The sequence below is a fragment of the Lytechinus variegatus genome, chromosome 1, assembly GCF_018143015.1.
Source record: "Lytechinus variegatus isolate NC3 chromosome 1, Lvar_3.0, whole genome shotgun sequence".
In the NCBI taxonomy this organism is placed as follows: domain Eukaryota; kingdom Metazoa; phylum Echinodermata; class Echinoidea; order Temnopleuroida; family Toxopneustidae; genus Lytechinus; species Lytechinus variegatus.
Genome location: NC_054740.1, coordinates 89,715,158 through 89,732,006, shown reverse-complemented (window position 1 = coordinate 89,732,006; position 16,849 = coordinate 89,715,158). Strand labels below are relative to the sequence as shown.

Sequence of the window (16,849 nt, the reverse complement as noted above, 5' to 3'; positions counted from 1 at the left end):
CACCGCTCGCCTAGTTCTGGCTACATCGTCTATTTGGACGTAGCACCAATAACTGGGCGCGTAGTGGCAGTACATGTACAGTAGACACATCACATGGACAGAGCAGCTGTTGCTACGTTCTTTCGGTGTCCGCTACGTTGCTAGCTGTTTGTAGGTCTTTAATTACTGCGTCATTACTGCGCTCTATTCAGACGGCGCTCCCGCTACGTGGACTTTGGATATGTTCAAAGTCCACGTAGCGGACACTTGGTCTCTGGAGATGACGCAGACTATGCCACGTCAATAACAGTTCGGCTACGCTCTCAGTATGCCATATAGCAGTTCAAACTACGTTATGGCATTTTTTCCTTGACGCAGTGAGAACTACATGGAAGTAGCGTTGAAGAAATCGGGGTATCTGTTATATTAGATAGCCTTGAATGATGAAATTCCAAATTAGGCAGTCATGGGACAACCTTATCTTTGGTTGATTTAAGTAAAAGGAACAAATTATATATAAAAAGAACATAAAGTGACAGAAACTGATAAATTGAAAGGAATGTCTATTAAGTTAAATTCTTGTCTTTTTCCTCCGAGAGGAAAACTGTTTATTTGTTCCACTCAGCTTCAACCGTATCGATCAAGTTACCATTGCACTATTCTTAACCATGTCACTATTAATGTGCAAACACAGTTGTGTATACACAGTTGTGTATTTAAAAGTATTACGCCATAATCTCATCCCGATAGACGCCCACCCCCCCCCCCCCGAAAAAGCCTTGGCTTATAACGTATAACCGGATGACAAAGGGGGAAATAATAAAAATGTAGGAGTGGCTTGTCAGAGACGCATTTCCTTCTCTCGCCGATGGTGGCGTCAAGCCTACGTGGTCATGGTGGTTCATGTTTTGAGGTGTCTTTCCGCCAACATGTCCAAGAACCACCCTTTATTCGTAAACGACTCATCATGATTCTTCCCACAAAATAATGTGTAGGCCTATTATTAGTCAGTCATGAGATAACAAGATTACACGAAATATAGATTGATTGACATATCTTACAATTGAATTGAGCAAGATACTATTGAATGTGATTGTACAAGCACATATTAAAGGGGAATCCAACCCAAATAAAAACTTGTTTTTATAAGGAAAAGGAAAATCAGACAAGTTGATTGGTAAAAGTTTTAACAATATTGGACAAACAACAAGAAAGTTATGAATTTTTAAAAGTTGTAAATATTGGTAATCACTATACCCATGGAGACTTCAAATTGGCCGCATATGGGATGTGATAGTGATGTAAGGCAAGGACTGCTCTTCCATGTACTCCAATACACATTATGGCTAAAATGTCATTTTTCCCAAAAGTTTTATTTCAAATTATATTTTTCTTTCATGAGGACATAAAACAATATACTCCCTGGGTTATATTTAGATTACTGCCCCAGGGGAATGGGTATTTAGGAGAAAACCACAAATCCCTGATAATAAAGTACATGGCCTATGGGAGAGTTGTCCTTGCCCCTTGTCATAACTTACTTACTCAATTGCCAATTTGAAATCTACATAGTATTAGTGATCTCAATTTTAAAGCAGCTATAACTTCCTTATTACTTGTCCGATTTCTTTCAAACTTTCACCATTCTGTTTAATTTATTTTTCTCCTTCCCAACACAACTTTTATGGCCAAGGCTGGATTCCCCTTTAAATGAAATTCAACACTTAGGCCGTCACTACCAGGTGTCTTATAACTATATAATACATCAGCGCGAGCCAGCATTCATTTCTGTAAGCTTTCCCTCGCATATATTTGCTTCTTCATCATTCCAAACATTGAATTTCAAGTTAGATATAGTCGTTAAAATCAGCCATTACATCATCTTTTTGTTAGTTTTGTATAGAATTCATGTACATTTGACAACTTCTTTTTCATCTTCCTTAATAATCTTTCCATTAATATCAATACAGTCTTATTTCTTTCTTTTGCCTTTTTTTTCAAGCTGAAAAAAAATAGACGATTTCTCTCCAAACTCAGGCCACCTTGCTCTTGATCGAATATACGCACCTTTGCATTGATATTCATATACCATTTATCGATCTCATGTTTTAAACTACTAATTTCATCTACATCTTCGCTACTTTGGTCTTTATCTGATTACTGACAAAGCTGATTATATCTTTTTCAATGTATATTATATATCCCCTTTTCTTCTTTGACACATCAGGGACCCGTTGCATAAAATCTTTGTCATAAAAAAAACTCTGGCAAATAAACAAAACCTCTGGAAAACAAAATTATGCCACTGAAAATTACACATTAAAAAATTACACCAAAAAAACTTTTTTTATGGTAAAAGTTTAATGCAACGGGCCACAGAGGCAAATTCAAGCTGAACTCCTTTTTAATTTTACACATCTCCCACTTCAGCTGATCATTTAATTTTTTTATAACATTTTTTATGCCTTGTTATACATTTTCGTTAGGCAAGGAATTGCTCAATTTCTAAAAACCCTTTCCCCTCTTTTTTGTTGTCACCTCAAGTTTCATCGTCACGGCATTGTGATCGCACTTTAACACTGGTTTAATATCAAGAGAGTGTACATAAGGAACAAATGCCTTGGAAACTAACCAATAATCAAGCCGTGAGTATATTTTGAGTGATAACTGCCTCCAAGTAAATTGTCTCCTCTCTGGGAAGCTTTCTCTCCATAATCAATTTCAAAATTTAAAAAGAAATTTTTTACGTAAGTATGTATACGACATCTAACGTTTTATCTTGCACACAATTCCAGTCTCCTCCTGCGATCATATACAGTGACGCATAAACTGACTCCTACTGTGTATTTTTCGCAGGGGCATAGGCCTAATATACATTCTGGCAAAAATAAGCAAGATCATAACTCACGAATCTTAGCAATGGAACTACCATCACCTTTAGAATATCATAGTAAAAACATTAATGTCAAGATCCTTTCTGATTAAATAGCTACACATTCTGAGAGTTTCTTTCTATGGTCATATATTCCAAAACCTTACTATTTGTTTGAAATAACATTTTCCAGATCTTTTGACTAAAAAGTTTCTTGTAATGGTCACAATTTTGACGTTTCAACCCTAAAAATGCTTTATTTTAAGTGTGTCATATATTCCTCGTACGTGTAACGTTACAATGTGTAATTTGCAATCACATAATAATCATTTGCAAATCTTGTAATTGACTTTAATTTGTTATAGTAAAAACAGAATAAAAAAAAGTGAATAGGCTCCGTTATATAGTTGTATAGTTATCAAAATCCAAATGCTTCATATTTATATTTCTCAAATCTAAACTCACTTCTCGCTCTTTATTGGTTTCATTTTCCTTTTCTTGGTCTTAGATACTTTGGGTTTTTCGGCAGGATTTTGGGCGCTATATGTTTCGTCATCATGTATTTCGTATGTTTACTGCCGTGCACGCTGTTCCTCGTCGTTACGTTTCGGTGTTGTTCCACTCGCCTTCGTTTGTGATCGCGTGCAACCAGTACGTTACTCCAGGCGAATTACTCGAAGCGGTTCCCGCACTGTATGAAGCTGATCGCGTCCTCAACGGCGATCGGAGATCGATGGCCTCGGGTGTATCTCTGCTCTCTGACGGTTGCTGAATGAGCTTATTAATGAAGTCCGCGAGACGAGTTTGTCGCGTCCTGTTGCTTGGATTCGCTGTATCGACGGCCCGCGTTGAATCTTTGAGGTTTCCAGGTGCTGAAGGTTGTGGTAGCGGTGACAGTGAAGTGCGAGGCATTGCTACGTTATTACCTAGAGTAGGCGTTTGTTTTGTGGGCAGTCATTCTTCATATGCTCTGCGTTATTACAAAGTTGGCATTTTTCATCATTGTGGCATCTGGATACATGGTGTCCCGATTCAAGGCATTTATGGAGCATGTAACTGGGCCAGCTACACCAGAGTTTTCGGGTTGCCCGAGATGTTATTGCTTTCGTCTAATTATCAATACATGCCAATTAACCACTCAGCTTGTTGTGGCCATAACTCCAACGCGAGCTAGAATAATAAAGGGCTTAAATAAATAAGGCCCATTCCATCGGAGCTCTCTGAATATCAGCAACGCTTATTTCCTACAAGTGTTCACATTTCCAGGCTTTTTCTATACAGTTTAGTAAGAATTCGTCCAGCTGAGTTCTCGATTAAGAACCTGTGCTAGTTTTCTATTAAAAGGTCTGAAATGATCCCTTAGCTTTTTCAGCAAGTCCTCGCTGACTTCTTCATGCGGCCGTCCTTTGTTGCTTGTCATGCACATCTCAAAAGGATCTCGAAGGCAGATGAATCCTTTCGTCTCGTTGAAGTAAAATTTGTTATCATCAAAGTAGCGATCTATTCCAAGAAATTCCTCAACTCGTTGGAGACCTGGTAGGGGATCCCGTGTAAACTCTTCTCCGTCTAGGACAAGGATTTGTTCTCTAGGATAGATAGTGTACCACTGCTTTAAGTATTTGGAATATCGACTTGAATCTAAGAGGCGGTTGGCCGTTTTGAGAGTTCCATTTGGAAAAAGTACGGAGTCACGAAATGTAGATTTGATTTCATATCTTGGCGCAGAAGAATCTTTGTCCATGTCTTCGGTTATAGTTCCTGGATGCGAAGCATTAAGCGCTAGCATATGCATGTAGTTTGAGACTGCACGTGTTATTGGTTCACGGAGAATAACAATGAACTTAGTATCAGGCATGGCCTTTCGAAGTCGTTTTGCAATCGGTATCCTGATAAAATATCCAGCAGTTTTCTCCATAGCAATCTGATCGGGGGTAGAAAACGGCATGACATCAGCGTACTGGTCAAATTCTTCTAAACTATGATGATTTGCAAATTTTAATTCTTTATTTGGAAATGTAATAGCAGGGTGGATTTCCAAATATGCTTTAAGAGCCGTTGTACCACACTTCATGACGCCAGGAATGATTACATCGGGTCTGCGTTTCTTGCATCCTCTCGCCTTCCGAATAGCTTTGCTTAAAAGTTTCCTTTCTGGTGGATAGACATTTGAGCCTATCTTACAATAGCATCCACGATCAATTTGGCCAACCTCACATACAGGCTCTTTTCCGGGCTGGAGGTACATGAGGCTGCTCGCTACAGGTGCTTTGATTCTAATGGGGTTGCCAGTGGCAGTTCTGTCCAACTTATGTTCCTCAAGAACTTGGATGGCGGCATTTCCACGATTGCAAGAGCACCGGGAGTGATCGGTTCCTGGTTCAACCGCGTAACGAAATTCACCTGGATAGCCAGTTGATGTGAGGTACACTGCGAAAATCCCAAGCATCAGGAATGCGGTAATGGTAGCAGCAGTGGCTTCTGATCGTCCTAGTGAAACTCCTGCCATTGTCATGACGGAATTAGGGTTACCAATGTAGAAATGAAACGTAATCCGACTTGCATCTACCTTGATCAGTCTTGTTTTACAAATCCATTCTTAAAGTCTGTGCTGTGAAGATATAATAAAAGAGAGAATTGAGATTTGTATTTTGAGTCAATAATGATTGATTTGCAGGAAGACGAAGTGAAAGTGCTGATTGCTAAGTTTACCAATTGAAAAAAAAATAATGAGTTGATTTCAAGGAGGAACACCAACTTTGCTATCGGTGAGGATGTCAATTGCTTAAGTCAGACATTTCATTCATAACGTTAGTAGTGCGCACGTAAATGAGCTATTGCAACCACACCCTCAATATTTGATGTGTTTAAGTTCATAACCGGGATGGTTTGTCATATTTGTATTAAGAAAAAATGTCAACCCGAACATGATTCACTTGAAAATTAAAGGTGGTATTTATTGGAAAGATTGCCCCTCGACATATAAGCAATTGCCCTCAAAACAATGTGACCACTGTTGCTGCAACTGTGTTCGCAGCGCGGAGGTCAGTCCCTAAGCATGATAAGAGGGACTTTTATCGCTCGTAAGATCCTTAGCAATCATTTGGTCACATTTTGATGCACAGAATCGCCAAAGGTTGTAGGCAGTCGCACCAACTGGAAAGGGGCTTTACCGAGAATATACTTGAAAAAATACACCCTTTACCTGTTCATGTATACTTAACCACTAGCGTACCTAATGGGGGGCAGGGGGTAGACTGCCCCCCTGACGAGTCACAAATGATGCAGGGGACGTGCCCCTGCCCCCCTACCCTTAGGTACGCCTTGTGATTAGCTGATCCTATGATTATACAGACTTCAGTATAACAACGATAAAAAAAATCACTCAACTACAACGTAAAGGGGGTGGTACCTATAATGCCTAAATACATTTTTTTTTACAAACAAACTTCATGAATAACTGTTTAAGATAAATTGCCTTGACTTTGACTTTAAAAATTGTTTAATGAAACTGATCGCTTGATATCTACAAAAACAGAAATTGAGAGTTGATGCCCTTCAAATAAAACTGTGATTTTAATACATGATAGTCTTAGCTTAGTTAAGGATGATGTAAATCACTACTGAGCTTGAAGAATGTTTCTATATAATCTGGCGTTAATGTTACATAAATACATAAATATAAGAATTTGAAATACATAAAAACCATATAATCTTTATACATTTAATTCAACAAACAGAGTTAGGGTTAGATTCGTATAGGCACGGTTAGACGAATGAGACACAATTCTTATTGCACGCAGTTTTGTAAAATATATAAACTACTGATGTGAGTGCTATTTGCACTTCTCCAGGCAAGAATACCATAATTGAGGTATGGATGTACAATGGCATAATACATCATTTTCAAAATCTCCTAGGGAAATTATCTTAAACTATACAAAATGTCTTTCTTTTTTCATAAAGATTATTGCACAGACAATCATTGTGCTTTTCCAATGTAAACTTCACTGGCTATACACACTTCACATCTGTATTGCACAATATAATTGAAAGATCATCTAGTAAAAATAAATTGCTAAAAATCATGTAATTGATTTTTGTGATTTTATTTGCGTAAAACCACTCGGATATTAATTCAAGTTCGGAATTGAATAGATTGTGAGATAAAACAGACTGGTATCGTCAGCAAACATTAAATGTAATAAGTCTGATGCTTTACAAAGATCGTCAATAAAAAGAAGAAACAACAGCGGTCCTAAAAGAGAACCACGAGGACCCGACATGAGATCACCTTAAGCTGTGATTTGGATTTAGATATTTCAATTACTGTTTTCTATTAATGAACAACTTTTAAGTACAGTATTTCTATACTGCGCAGTCATGCAATCCTAGTTTGTTCAGTAATATAGTGTGATCAACTGTATCGAAAGCATTCTTCAAATCTAAAAAAAAACCATTGCAATCATATGTTTCTTATTATCAAGAGCATTGGGGCAATTCCATGAAAAAATCAAAATGGTTGTACGTCCGAATCCCATTTTTCTCAAGTTTTACTTCACTTTATATACTGACCAAGTCATGGTTCTTTAAGAACATTACAGAAAGTCAAAAGGACCAGAAATCAGAGACAGAAAATGTCATGAATGTCCAACATAGGGGGTCAGGCGTACATATTTTATAAAATTGCCCATTGGTATACCGTGTGGACACAGTCAATAAGAGCCGAAGAAGTTGAATGACCAGCACGAAAACCGTATTGATGTAGAGGTAATACATGTATTGCTCTTAATCATAAAATTGATTATATACTTTTCTATTTTTTTGGGAAAAATTGGCAAGACTAATGTTGGTCTGTAATTTGAAACATTTTCACTTGGACCATCTTTGTATACAGGGACAACACGAGCAATCTTAAATTCATCAGGAAATATACGGAGGCCTAAACATTGATTAAATATTGCACAAAGGGGTTGACATGCAATTGGAATTTCTTTATAACCTCAATACTACAGCATCACTCCCAGGACTGCAATCATTTTATGCTTGACACAACATAATTGATCTCGGTACGTGATCATTGGCGGCGGAAGGCAAACAATTTTGGGGGTCCACCTGAAATTTTGGGATGGAGATAGGTAAAAAATTTGACTACCAAAAAAATAGTTATCAACCAAAATTTTATGATGGACCACAATTTTTTTTTGACAAGCAAAAGAAAAAAAGTTCTCAAAAAAAAATAGGGGAGGCCTGTCTCCCCCCCCCCCGCTTCCTGCGTCTATGTACATGGTTGTTTTGAAAAAAATCTATAAATTGGTTAGAATTTCTATCCAAATATCTACAAAATTTCAAATTTAAATTGTTGACTTGATCGACACGAAATTTCAATTCATTAACAACGGTGATGAAATATTCATTTAATGTATTACAAAAGCAGAGGTATCATAATCCCTAAACATTAAATTCTTTAATACTTTATACTGCACAATTAACTATATCCAAGTTTTTTTCATATTTATTTTGATGTTGCAAAGCTTTCCATGAAATATTTTTTGTTGGCTTGTTTAATAATATATTACTGACATTTTTTTTTATATAATTCATTTCGAGATGGTGTTGGATTTCTTACATAAAGAAAAACGACTTTTTTTTCTTTGACAACAACATTTTTTCTTTGACAACTTACGAACATCAAAATTTGCCCATTGTTTATTCTTTTAAGTGTTTTTTTTTTCTTCAAAATTTTACCCCAAGGGAAAAACAAGCTATATACATTAAAATTTCTCTATACACGTTATTTGCATTTGTAATGTTATTATGTCAAGATCAATTAAGTGACCATTAAAAAGGATCTAAAAACAACCTTAACACTATTATGATTGATTATTCGAAGGGGTTTATCCTAATTTTGCCTTGCTTTGATATAATTCTAGCTAATAGAGTATACAGGTAAATTATCACTGTCTTTGTCTACATGTATATCATTAGTGATAATATTATCAAACAAAGAAATTGCATTATCCGTGATCCTGATAGAATACGTTCTGCTCGTATAATCTATAGATTATTCAGATCATCTTCGCATGTAATCAGCTTAGTAAGTAAATTGATATTGAATTCTCCATCACGAAATCGGGGTTCAGCACCCCCCCCCCCCGTATGATCTGTGGCTCGACCATATGACACCTCACTGTCCTAAAAAAAAATCAATTTTATGGACAAATATGTCATAAATGCATAATCATTATATATGTCTGGCTGGAAAGAGTATCTCCTCCCGAATAATCTGAAACCATATTCATTCTCTAAGTCTTCACGCTTTGATAATCAGTAGGTATTTATTGCAGTGATGTAAGTTTTGACTTGAGCCAAAGTAAGGCAAGACTGCAATGAATCCAGATGCCAATGATGTCGAAATCCTACATGAAGTGGCAATAATATTTGCTAGTCCATTTTCAATTAAACTTTAGACTTGATTCTAAGATCTGCTATTTAAACAATTATAATGTAAAGTACTGAAGGCGTGTTGAAATTGATTTTAATGCAACTCTTAACATTTGGATTTATCAAATGCAGTCATGCCGTAATTTGGCGCTAAACAAGGTTAACATCGCTGCAAAGAATACCAAGCGTTCACACGTACCACAAAAATATGGTATCATATAATTCTGGAGAACATATTATTTCACGCCATATAATAATTATGTGTTCGTGGCATATCTTTTTCCGTGAATTATGTATTTGTGAGGTGTCAAGTTTTGTTTTCACTCACACGGTATAGATGATGTGTGGGTGTATATGAGTTTTGTCAGACATGTATCAATCAGATATGATTATTTACGTCTGGGACCGACCTTTAACGTCACCATCCGAAAGACGTGACCAGGGCTCGAACCTCTGCATCAATTTGTAACTTCCCCCACATAACTTGGATTACAGGCGCACGCCACAACGCCCAAATGATCTAAGAAGTTCCTTGTTGATATGAAGGGGGCGCTAAAGCAATAGGGTAGTTGAGTTAATAGAGAGTGTTGGGTTCCGGAGAATCACATGTATTTTTACAAAACACAAATTATTTTTCATTAGAAATATTGGTGCTACAGCTAATTATTATCTAACATCATTCACCGATGTCTTTCATTCATATGAACAAAATGAAACTGTAACACATATAATCTAACCTGATTCCTGATTAACATCAAAACGCGATCGGATTATTCAGTGCGTCCCACAAATCGTCTCTAGAGCCATATTTCAATCATTGAATACGTTTAGTTCATAAATCTAACATGAATAATTGGAATGAATTATCTTTCTTTGATTTGAGAGCGGATACTCAGTAAATTGTTGCTGCATTGTGGAATAAAAGTTATAAACACTGAGGCATGTCGATATAATAATTCGCATAGAAACCCACAAGTGAATCTGCATCTACTCCCATTTAGAGATTAGTGAAAGAAAGATACAGAAAATTTTCATCGATTGGGGATGACCAACTGCAACAATTTTGTGACTTGTTTTACGGGCGTATATATATACAGATGTTGTTCGTCAAGAGTTCTGCCTGTTTCTCCAACATAAAATTGGCACAATCTGTACAGGTGATCACAATGCCTGGCCTTCCTTCTAGTAGAACTTGGTCTTTTGGCAAATCGCAGGCATTGTACATGTTGTGTGTGACTTATCACTTTGCTTAAGAAATTTTACATGTGTGGATTAAAGTTCGCCACAAATAATTGTTACGTTTGGTAAACGTTTAAACAGTATTTAATTAGGTGAAAGAAAAATTAAAGAATAATACAAAAGATATGCAAATGAGCCATCCATTACGCAAGGTCGTCGCATCCTTAACAAATTTTGATCCATTTTTTGTGCTATTTGGTTTTGACACTGGATTTTCAACTATTCTAGGTCATATGCGTGAAATATTCATATCATTATTTGGTATCGAAATGAAGAAGAAAAACTGATTTTATGATTTTATAAATGACAAACCGTAAATCACTACGCTATGTTGAAGATATAACTGGCTATCCCGGATTCGTTTCTTTGTATAATGATATGATATATTTCCCATTTCAATTAAAAAGTATCTATTTTGATGATGAAATAACTATTTTCCCCTCACTCACTCTGCTCGCTCGTATATCATTATCCGTTTAATTTCAGAAGCAAATGGTTCCCTCCCAAGCATGTAGAAAACGGACTGACGTCCGTAATACAGTCTTGATTAAAGCTTATAATCTACATGTATACTTACGAGTAAAAGTGATATAAACCAAATATTGTCTCATTTAATACACATATTGTAAAGCCTACAATAAATCATATGTTAAAATGCATTTCTTTATGTGAACTAGTAGTTTCAGTTGCTACAAAATGGGCCTACAAGTAATTTAGTAACTGGTTGATCCTTGCCTGATAATAGCTTTAATGACTGATACCCAGTTACTGAGATGGGTAAAAAAAATATTGGCCAACGTGCATCATCGGTAAACATTAAAGTACCTTATTTGCTCGCGGTTCAGAAAATATCGTTTACCTGAATTTCTTGTTCAGGAACTTTAAGATTCTTATTTATATCCAGATAATGGAAATTTGTATAAATGAATAGGCCTATATGCTTCACTGCGATTGTGAGATTAAAGTCTCTAATTGAATCTTAAATTACATATAGAAGGTTTTTTGACATTAAAAGATCAGGTTTGTTTATTTCTAGGAGATGCATAGAGATATCTTTTTAAATTATATACTTTATGCGACGCACCGCACGTACAACAACATGGCATGCATTCAACACAAACATTATCTGACCGATTTCTTTTGCATGACGTACGCCATCGATCGGTTTGAAGCCTTTTATCATATTTTCGCAATATCGAATACTTTACATCGATACCCATTCTATGCGGCAACTATGGAAACAGTCGGTTCCATAGTTACCTTACTCTCACAAAATCTACTGATGTATTCACGTCTGTTCATCATCTGTATAATATTTTGCCCATTTGTTTCAGCATGAATACGAGTGGGCTGCTCTTTGACATGACTCTATTCTAGTTGATAATATACCCTCTTTCACTTCGAATGTTAAGTTGATTGTGCACTCTTTGCTGATGTTCATGATAATACAGAAGGGTACCAATTTGGTTTCTCCTCTCAAAATTACAATGAAAAGTGAATTCATCTATTACTTTCATTTTTTAATACAAGAAAATTACAAGATGCCGCCAAAAGTTTTCTACCGCAATGGTACACGAATCGGCAGTGAAAGCTTCACATTCCATTGACTAAACACTTTCAAGAGTTAGTTGAAATTGAAAATGCCGTCCGATGATGATGCAAGGGGATCGTATTTCCGAATCGACCATGAGATATCCTACTTCAGTAAATTAATATTACGAAATGTTGATGTTATATAACACTTTGAATATATTTTTTCTTCTTATAAATGTGTTTTGCGTGTTTTTAAATAATATTTTATCCACTTATCTCATCAAACAAGTTATAACATATAGTAAAATATTACATTCATGATCATAAATTCAAAACGGTATTACATCAAATTACATCATAATTACAAAGCTTGGTTTGAACGTAGAAGAAGAGGAAAAGGAAAGAGAAGAAAAAGAAGAAAAGGAAGAAGAGGAAAAAGAAGAAGAAAAAAAAGAAAAAGAAGAAGAAGAAAAAGAAGAAGAGGAAAAAGAAGAAGAGGAAAAGGAAGAAGAAAAAGAAGAGGAAGAAGAAGAAGAAGAGGAAGAAGAAGAAATTAAAGGGAGAAGGCTAGATTATGGAATGATTTCTTCGATAATATTATAATGTTAAAAAAATGTTATAGAATTCGATTTCCGATTAACAACTGTCATTTTCGATCATTCGCTTCGATAACTGACGACTATTTGAAATTTTCTAAGATGTACCGTGCTCTGTCCTTTCAAGTTTCTTTGAGATATTAATACGCCTCTGATGGACCACTACCATACCTATCTTTGGCAACGCTGCTTAATTTTTTTTCAGTAAGATTGGAGCGCTACAGGAATACTCTCTTTTAAATATTTTTTTAGTAAATGAAAATACAATGAAAGTACAAGAGACACTATAAACATTGTAGTATTACATGTACATATTAATACACATTGTTTAGAAACGAGCTACTACACTGTACATGCATGCCCGTGCCTTAATATTCACGAGAACTGATGAATTAAATTCTTAGAATAATTTAGGATATAATAATTGCCATTGTTCTGTTGGTCAATGCTAGTTTTCGACCTTCTATATATTATCTAAAAAGGGCATGAGGAGGGGAGGGGGGTAATTTAAGGCTCAATGAAACAAAGCTTACTTACAGACAGAGTATTTCCCGATAAAAGTTATTTATGTTTGAATCGGATAAAATGATGAATGATGTTCCCTTTTCACATTTCTTTCATTGATTATTTTTAATATGTTATATTTTCTACCGGCTTTAACTGGGCGTTGCGGCGTGCGCCTGTAATACCTCAGTCATATCTACGGCGGCCGTAAGCCGAGTCGAAAACAGCGTTTATTCACTTTTATTCAAACCAATGTATAATTATGTAGCTGTTTCCAAAAAAAATGGTTGTTTTTGACTAGCCATACGGCCGCCGTAGAGCAAATGTGACTGATATATAACTTTCGGATGTTGACGTTGATACTTAAAATAATTGTTTAAACTACGATAATGACATTATTTGGGGCTAACCTCGATTAGCATCTTACTATTATGTTAGCTTCAATTACCAAATGTTTTGTTCATATGTGATGTAACTGCAACTGACAGTGAGATTCGGTAATAAATTCTATTCAATTCAATTGATACCCGTCAGATCATCACTCTAAAAATTCGAATGTTAAATCAACATTTGAAAGGTTGTAGGAGTGACAACCTTTTCCAAAATTAATGTTACATCCAACCTTGTATAAAGCTGAATCCAAAATTTTAAAGGGGAATGAAACCTTTGGAATAAGTAGGCTTGTGTCAAAACAGAAAAATCAAAGAAACAGATCAACGAAAGTTTGAGAAAGATCGGACAAACAATGAGAAAGTTATGAGCATTTGAATATTGCAATCACTAATGCTATGGAGATCCTCCTATTGGCAATACGACAAGGATTTGTGATGTCACATGTGAACAACTGTCCCTATGATGGACTATAAAATACCCCCAATTGTCTCTTTTTGCTTTTCCTTATGGTGATACAAACTCTTTATCCATGATGTAATTTTTAAAAAATTGTATTACATGCCATCATATAGAAAGAAAAAAATTATCTACTGATAGATGTGATAAAAGAGGCAATTGAAGTGAAATATATAATAAAGTAATGGGGGGAGTTGTTCACAAGTGACATCACACATCTTTGTCATATTGCCAATATGAGGATCTCCATAGCAGTAGTGATCGCAATATTCAAATGCTCATAACCTTATTTGTCCGATTTTGCTCAAACTTTCGTTGATGTGTTTCTTATATTTTTCTGTTTTCACATAAGCTATCTTGTTCTAAAGGTTTCATTCTCCAATAAGTGTTGGGTAGAACCATTTAAAGTGCATGGTAAATGCAACATTTAGAAAATAATGTCACTACTCCAACCTTTCAAATGTTAAGTTAATATTTCTTGTTTTTAGAGTGATGGACCATGGTCTGACAAACCCCAATGACATACGCACACAGAAAGTCATTGAGGTTGCGTTTAAAGCCCTAGCAACCGTTATAGAAAATACCCGTTACGTAATACAATAATGCATTCAATCACTGCCTGGGTATACTTTTCTCGGAGTAATTCACTCTGAATACAAAGGCGCCATTTTGAACCGGTGCAACGCGTTGGTTTGTGCACTACACTATCTTGCCAACAGAAAAAGACAATTTTTTCTTTCACGATCAATACACGACAACTGACTGAAAATATACCATAAAATTGTCACATACACAATTAGACAATTAAAAATATATGAAATATCATGTACTTTGCTTTTATCAGAAAAAAATTACCATCCTTCTCTTCCTCTCACACATCACCCCTCTCCCTCTCTTTCTCTTCTCCCTTGATTACTCACTTTTACTGGGCCTACAATGAAATATAAAATTAATATAACATGAATATTCAGAGATGAATTATTCACTAATCGAGATAATATAAATTTGATTCTCAAATCCCACCAAAGGGAAATGAAATGATTAGAACTAAACACATTAATTACTACCGTGAACGTTACAGTAACATCATGATAGTGGAATCTGGTTACCTGCTATTCGTTAAGTATATCTTCTCTGATGATCTCCACCATCGACTGAAAGTAATGAGGTAGAAAGGCAACGTGATGCACAGTTGAGAAAGCAGTTGAATACCACTGTTTATTCGAACATCGGACACAAGATAAATACGAGACCTTTCTCATTTGTTTGCTATTGAACACTTCGGTGGCGCTCTTCAAATTTGGGAAAGTTGTTGCTGTTTTGAACATGGACCTATCCAAGGAGGACTATTGTTACTGGGGGTGTTAATTGTGACAATGCTCAGCCACCCCGAGTAACAATAGATTAATCCTCCGTGGATAGGACCCTGATTTTGAATAGGCAAACTAGTCAGTTTTGACTATTGTTGCCTTGTTAAAGAATCATCCTTCCCCCTGAAATGCTTTAAAAAGCTATACAGGTGTTCAACTCAAAGACAATCGTACATAATGGAATGGCAGAGACAAGAAAATTTGAATCGTACTGATTTACAATGAGAACATTCCACAAAGCCGTTACAATGTGTTCTAATCTGATCGTAGACATAACAAACACAAATAATTTGCGCTCATTGTGTATATAATATATACGCACACCCACTTCAAAAATGTAGACCTATTATATCTAATATGGCGGCCTTATACCATAGTCACATTTGAAATATCTGTTTGAAGATTGCTAAAAAGATATTTCCCTGGTATCGAATATGGATGTCGATCCTGGTGGATATTATACCCCCTCCAATATTTCAGTTGGTGATGGCCTGCGCTACGCTTTTAAAAAAATATCTAAAATTACTCAGAGGAAAAATCCCTTAATTTTTTTAAAATCATTTTTAAGTTTCGCAGTTTTAATTAAAATGTATATATTTTCTTTGCATAACTTTATTCAATTAAGTAAAACAATCACTAAAATATTAACCCCAGAATGGAGGACTTTCGTGATTCGAAAGTCCGCTTCTCCTATCGTCCCACTTTCACACTGTAAAAAAAAATTTGAATCAGTAATTAACACTTAATGTATTTAAGTAGAATTTACAATTTGTAATCATTTTTTGCTTTTTAACTTGTCTTTTAATTTTCTTGATTTATTTGGGTTCAATATCCATTTACGAAAATTCACATATTGATAGCTTGCTTTGATTGAGTAAATCTAACTCACTCAATTAGGCAAAGATGAATATTACTTATAAAATCATGTTGAATGTACTTATATTTTTCAATTATCGCCATATTTAAATAATGCATGAATATTCATTAGAGCAAGTAAATGTTTCTTTTTATAATAACTGTCATATCTATTTGTGTTTGAACTTGTTTTTGGTTAAGGGTATGCTAACTTTTTTATTCTTTTGTTGAATTAAAGAAAGAGCAAGCCGCTCTAGCAGCCAAATCCTCTATTCAGCTGTTTAGTCAGCTAGACCGCATCCAGAGGACAACTCTACTCCCATCAAGACTAAACTCTCATAGTCATCGCCAAGCCTTATCCCTGAAGAGTCAGTTTCTTTGTGGTGTCTGTGCTACCAACTCACGTCTCACCAAGATTGGAAGGCGTCACGATAGCACATGCTATTGCAATATCAAGAATGAGACTGTACCCCACCTTATATAGGAGAATGTACCCTCTATGCGGATGAAAGGAAAATGTTCCTCGCCAACCTTCCTCCATATCTCCGACGTGATCTTGCCATAACTCCTGCGTCACAAGTCGCAGCAGCTGTTACTAGTGTCGTACTTCT

At 35.7% G+C, this 16,849-nt stretch overlaps 1 protein-coding gene across 2 annotated transcripts; it reads right to left on the bottom strand.

Moving 5' to 3' along the window:
* Positions 1-2,520: 2,520 nt before the first annotated feature.
* On the bottom strand, positions 2,521-15,320 carry LOC121427913 (heparan sulfate glucosamine 3-O-sulfotransferase 1-like). 2 transcript variants are annotated; one of them, XM_041624499.1, is made up of 2 exons: positions 15,123-15,320; positions 2,521-5,454 (listed from the first exon to the last, which is right to left on the bottom strand). In XM_041624499.1, the coding sequence occupies exon 2, from the start codon at positions 5,361-5,363 to the stop codon at positions 4,134-4,136; it is 1,230 nt and encodes a 409-aa protein (XP_041480433.1). In that variant the 5' UTR covers positions 5,364-5,454; positions 15,123-15,320; the 3' UTR covers positions 2,521-4,133. The 2 variants fall into 2 exon arrangements, with proteins under 2 accessions (XP_041480433.1, XP_041480425.1); XM_041624491.1 differs by having other exon boundaries at positions 2,521-5,459; positions 15,123-15,318.
* Between the last annotated feature and the right edge of the window lie 1,529 nt (positions 15,321-16,849).

Excerpts from the sequence above, each read along its gene's own strand:
- LOC121427913 (XM_041624499.1), bottom strand. The coding sequence starts at position 5,363 with ATGACAATGGCAGGAGTTTCACTAGGACGATCAGAAGCCACTGCTGCT.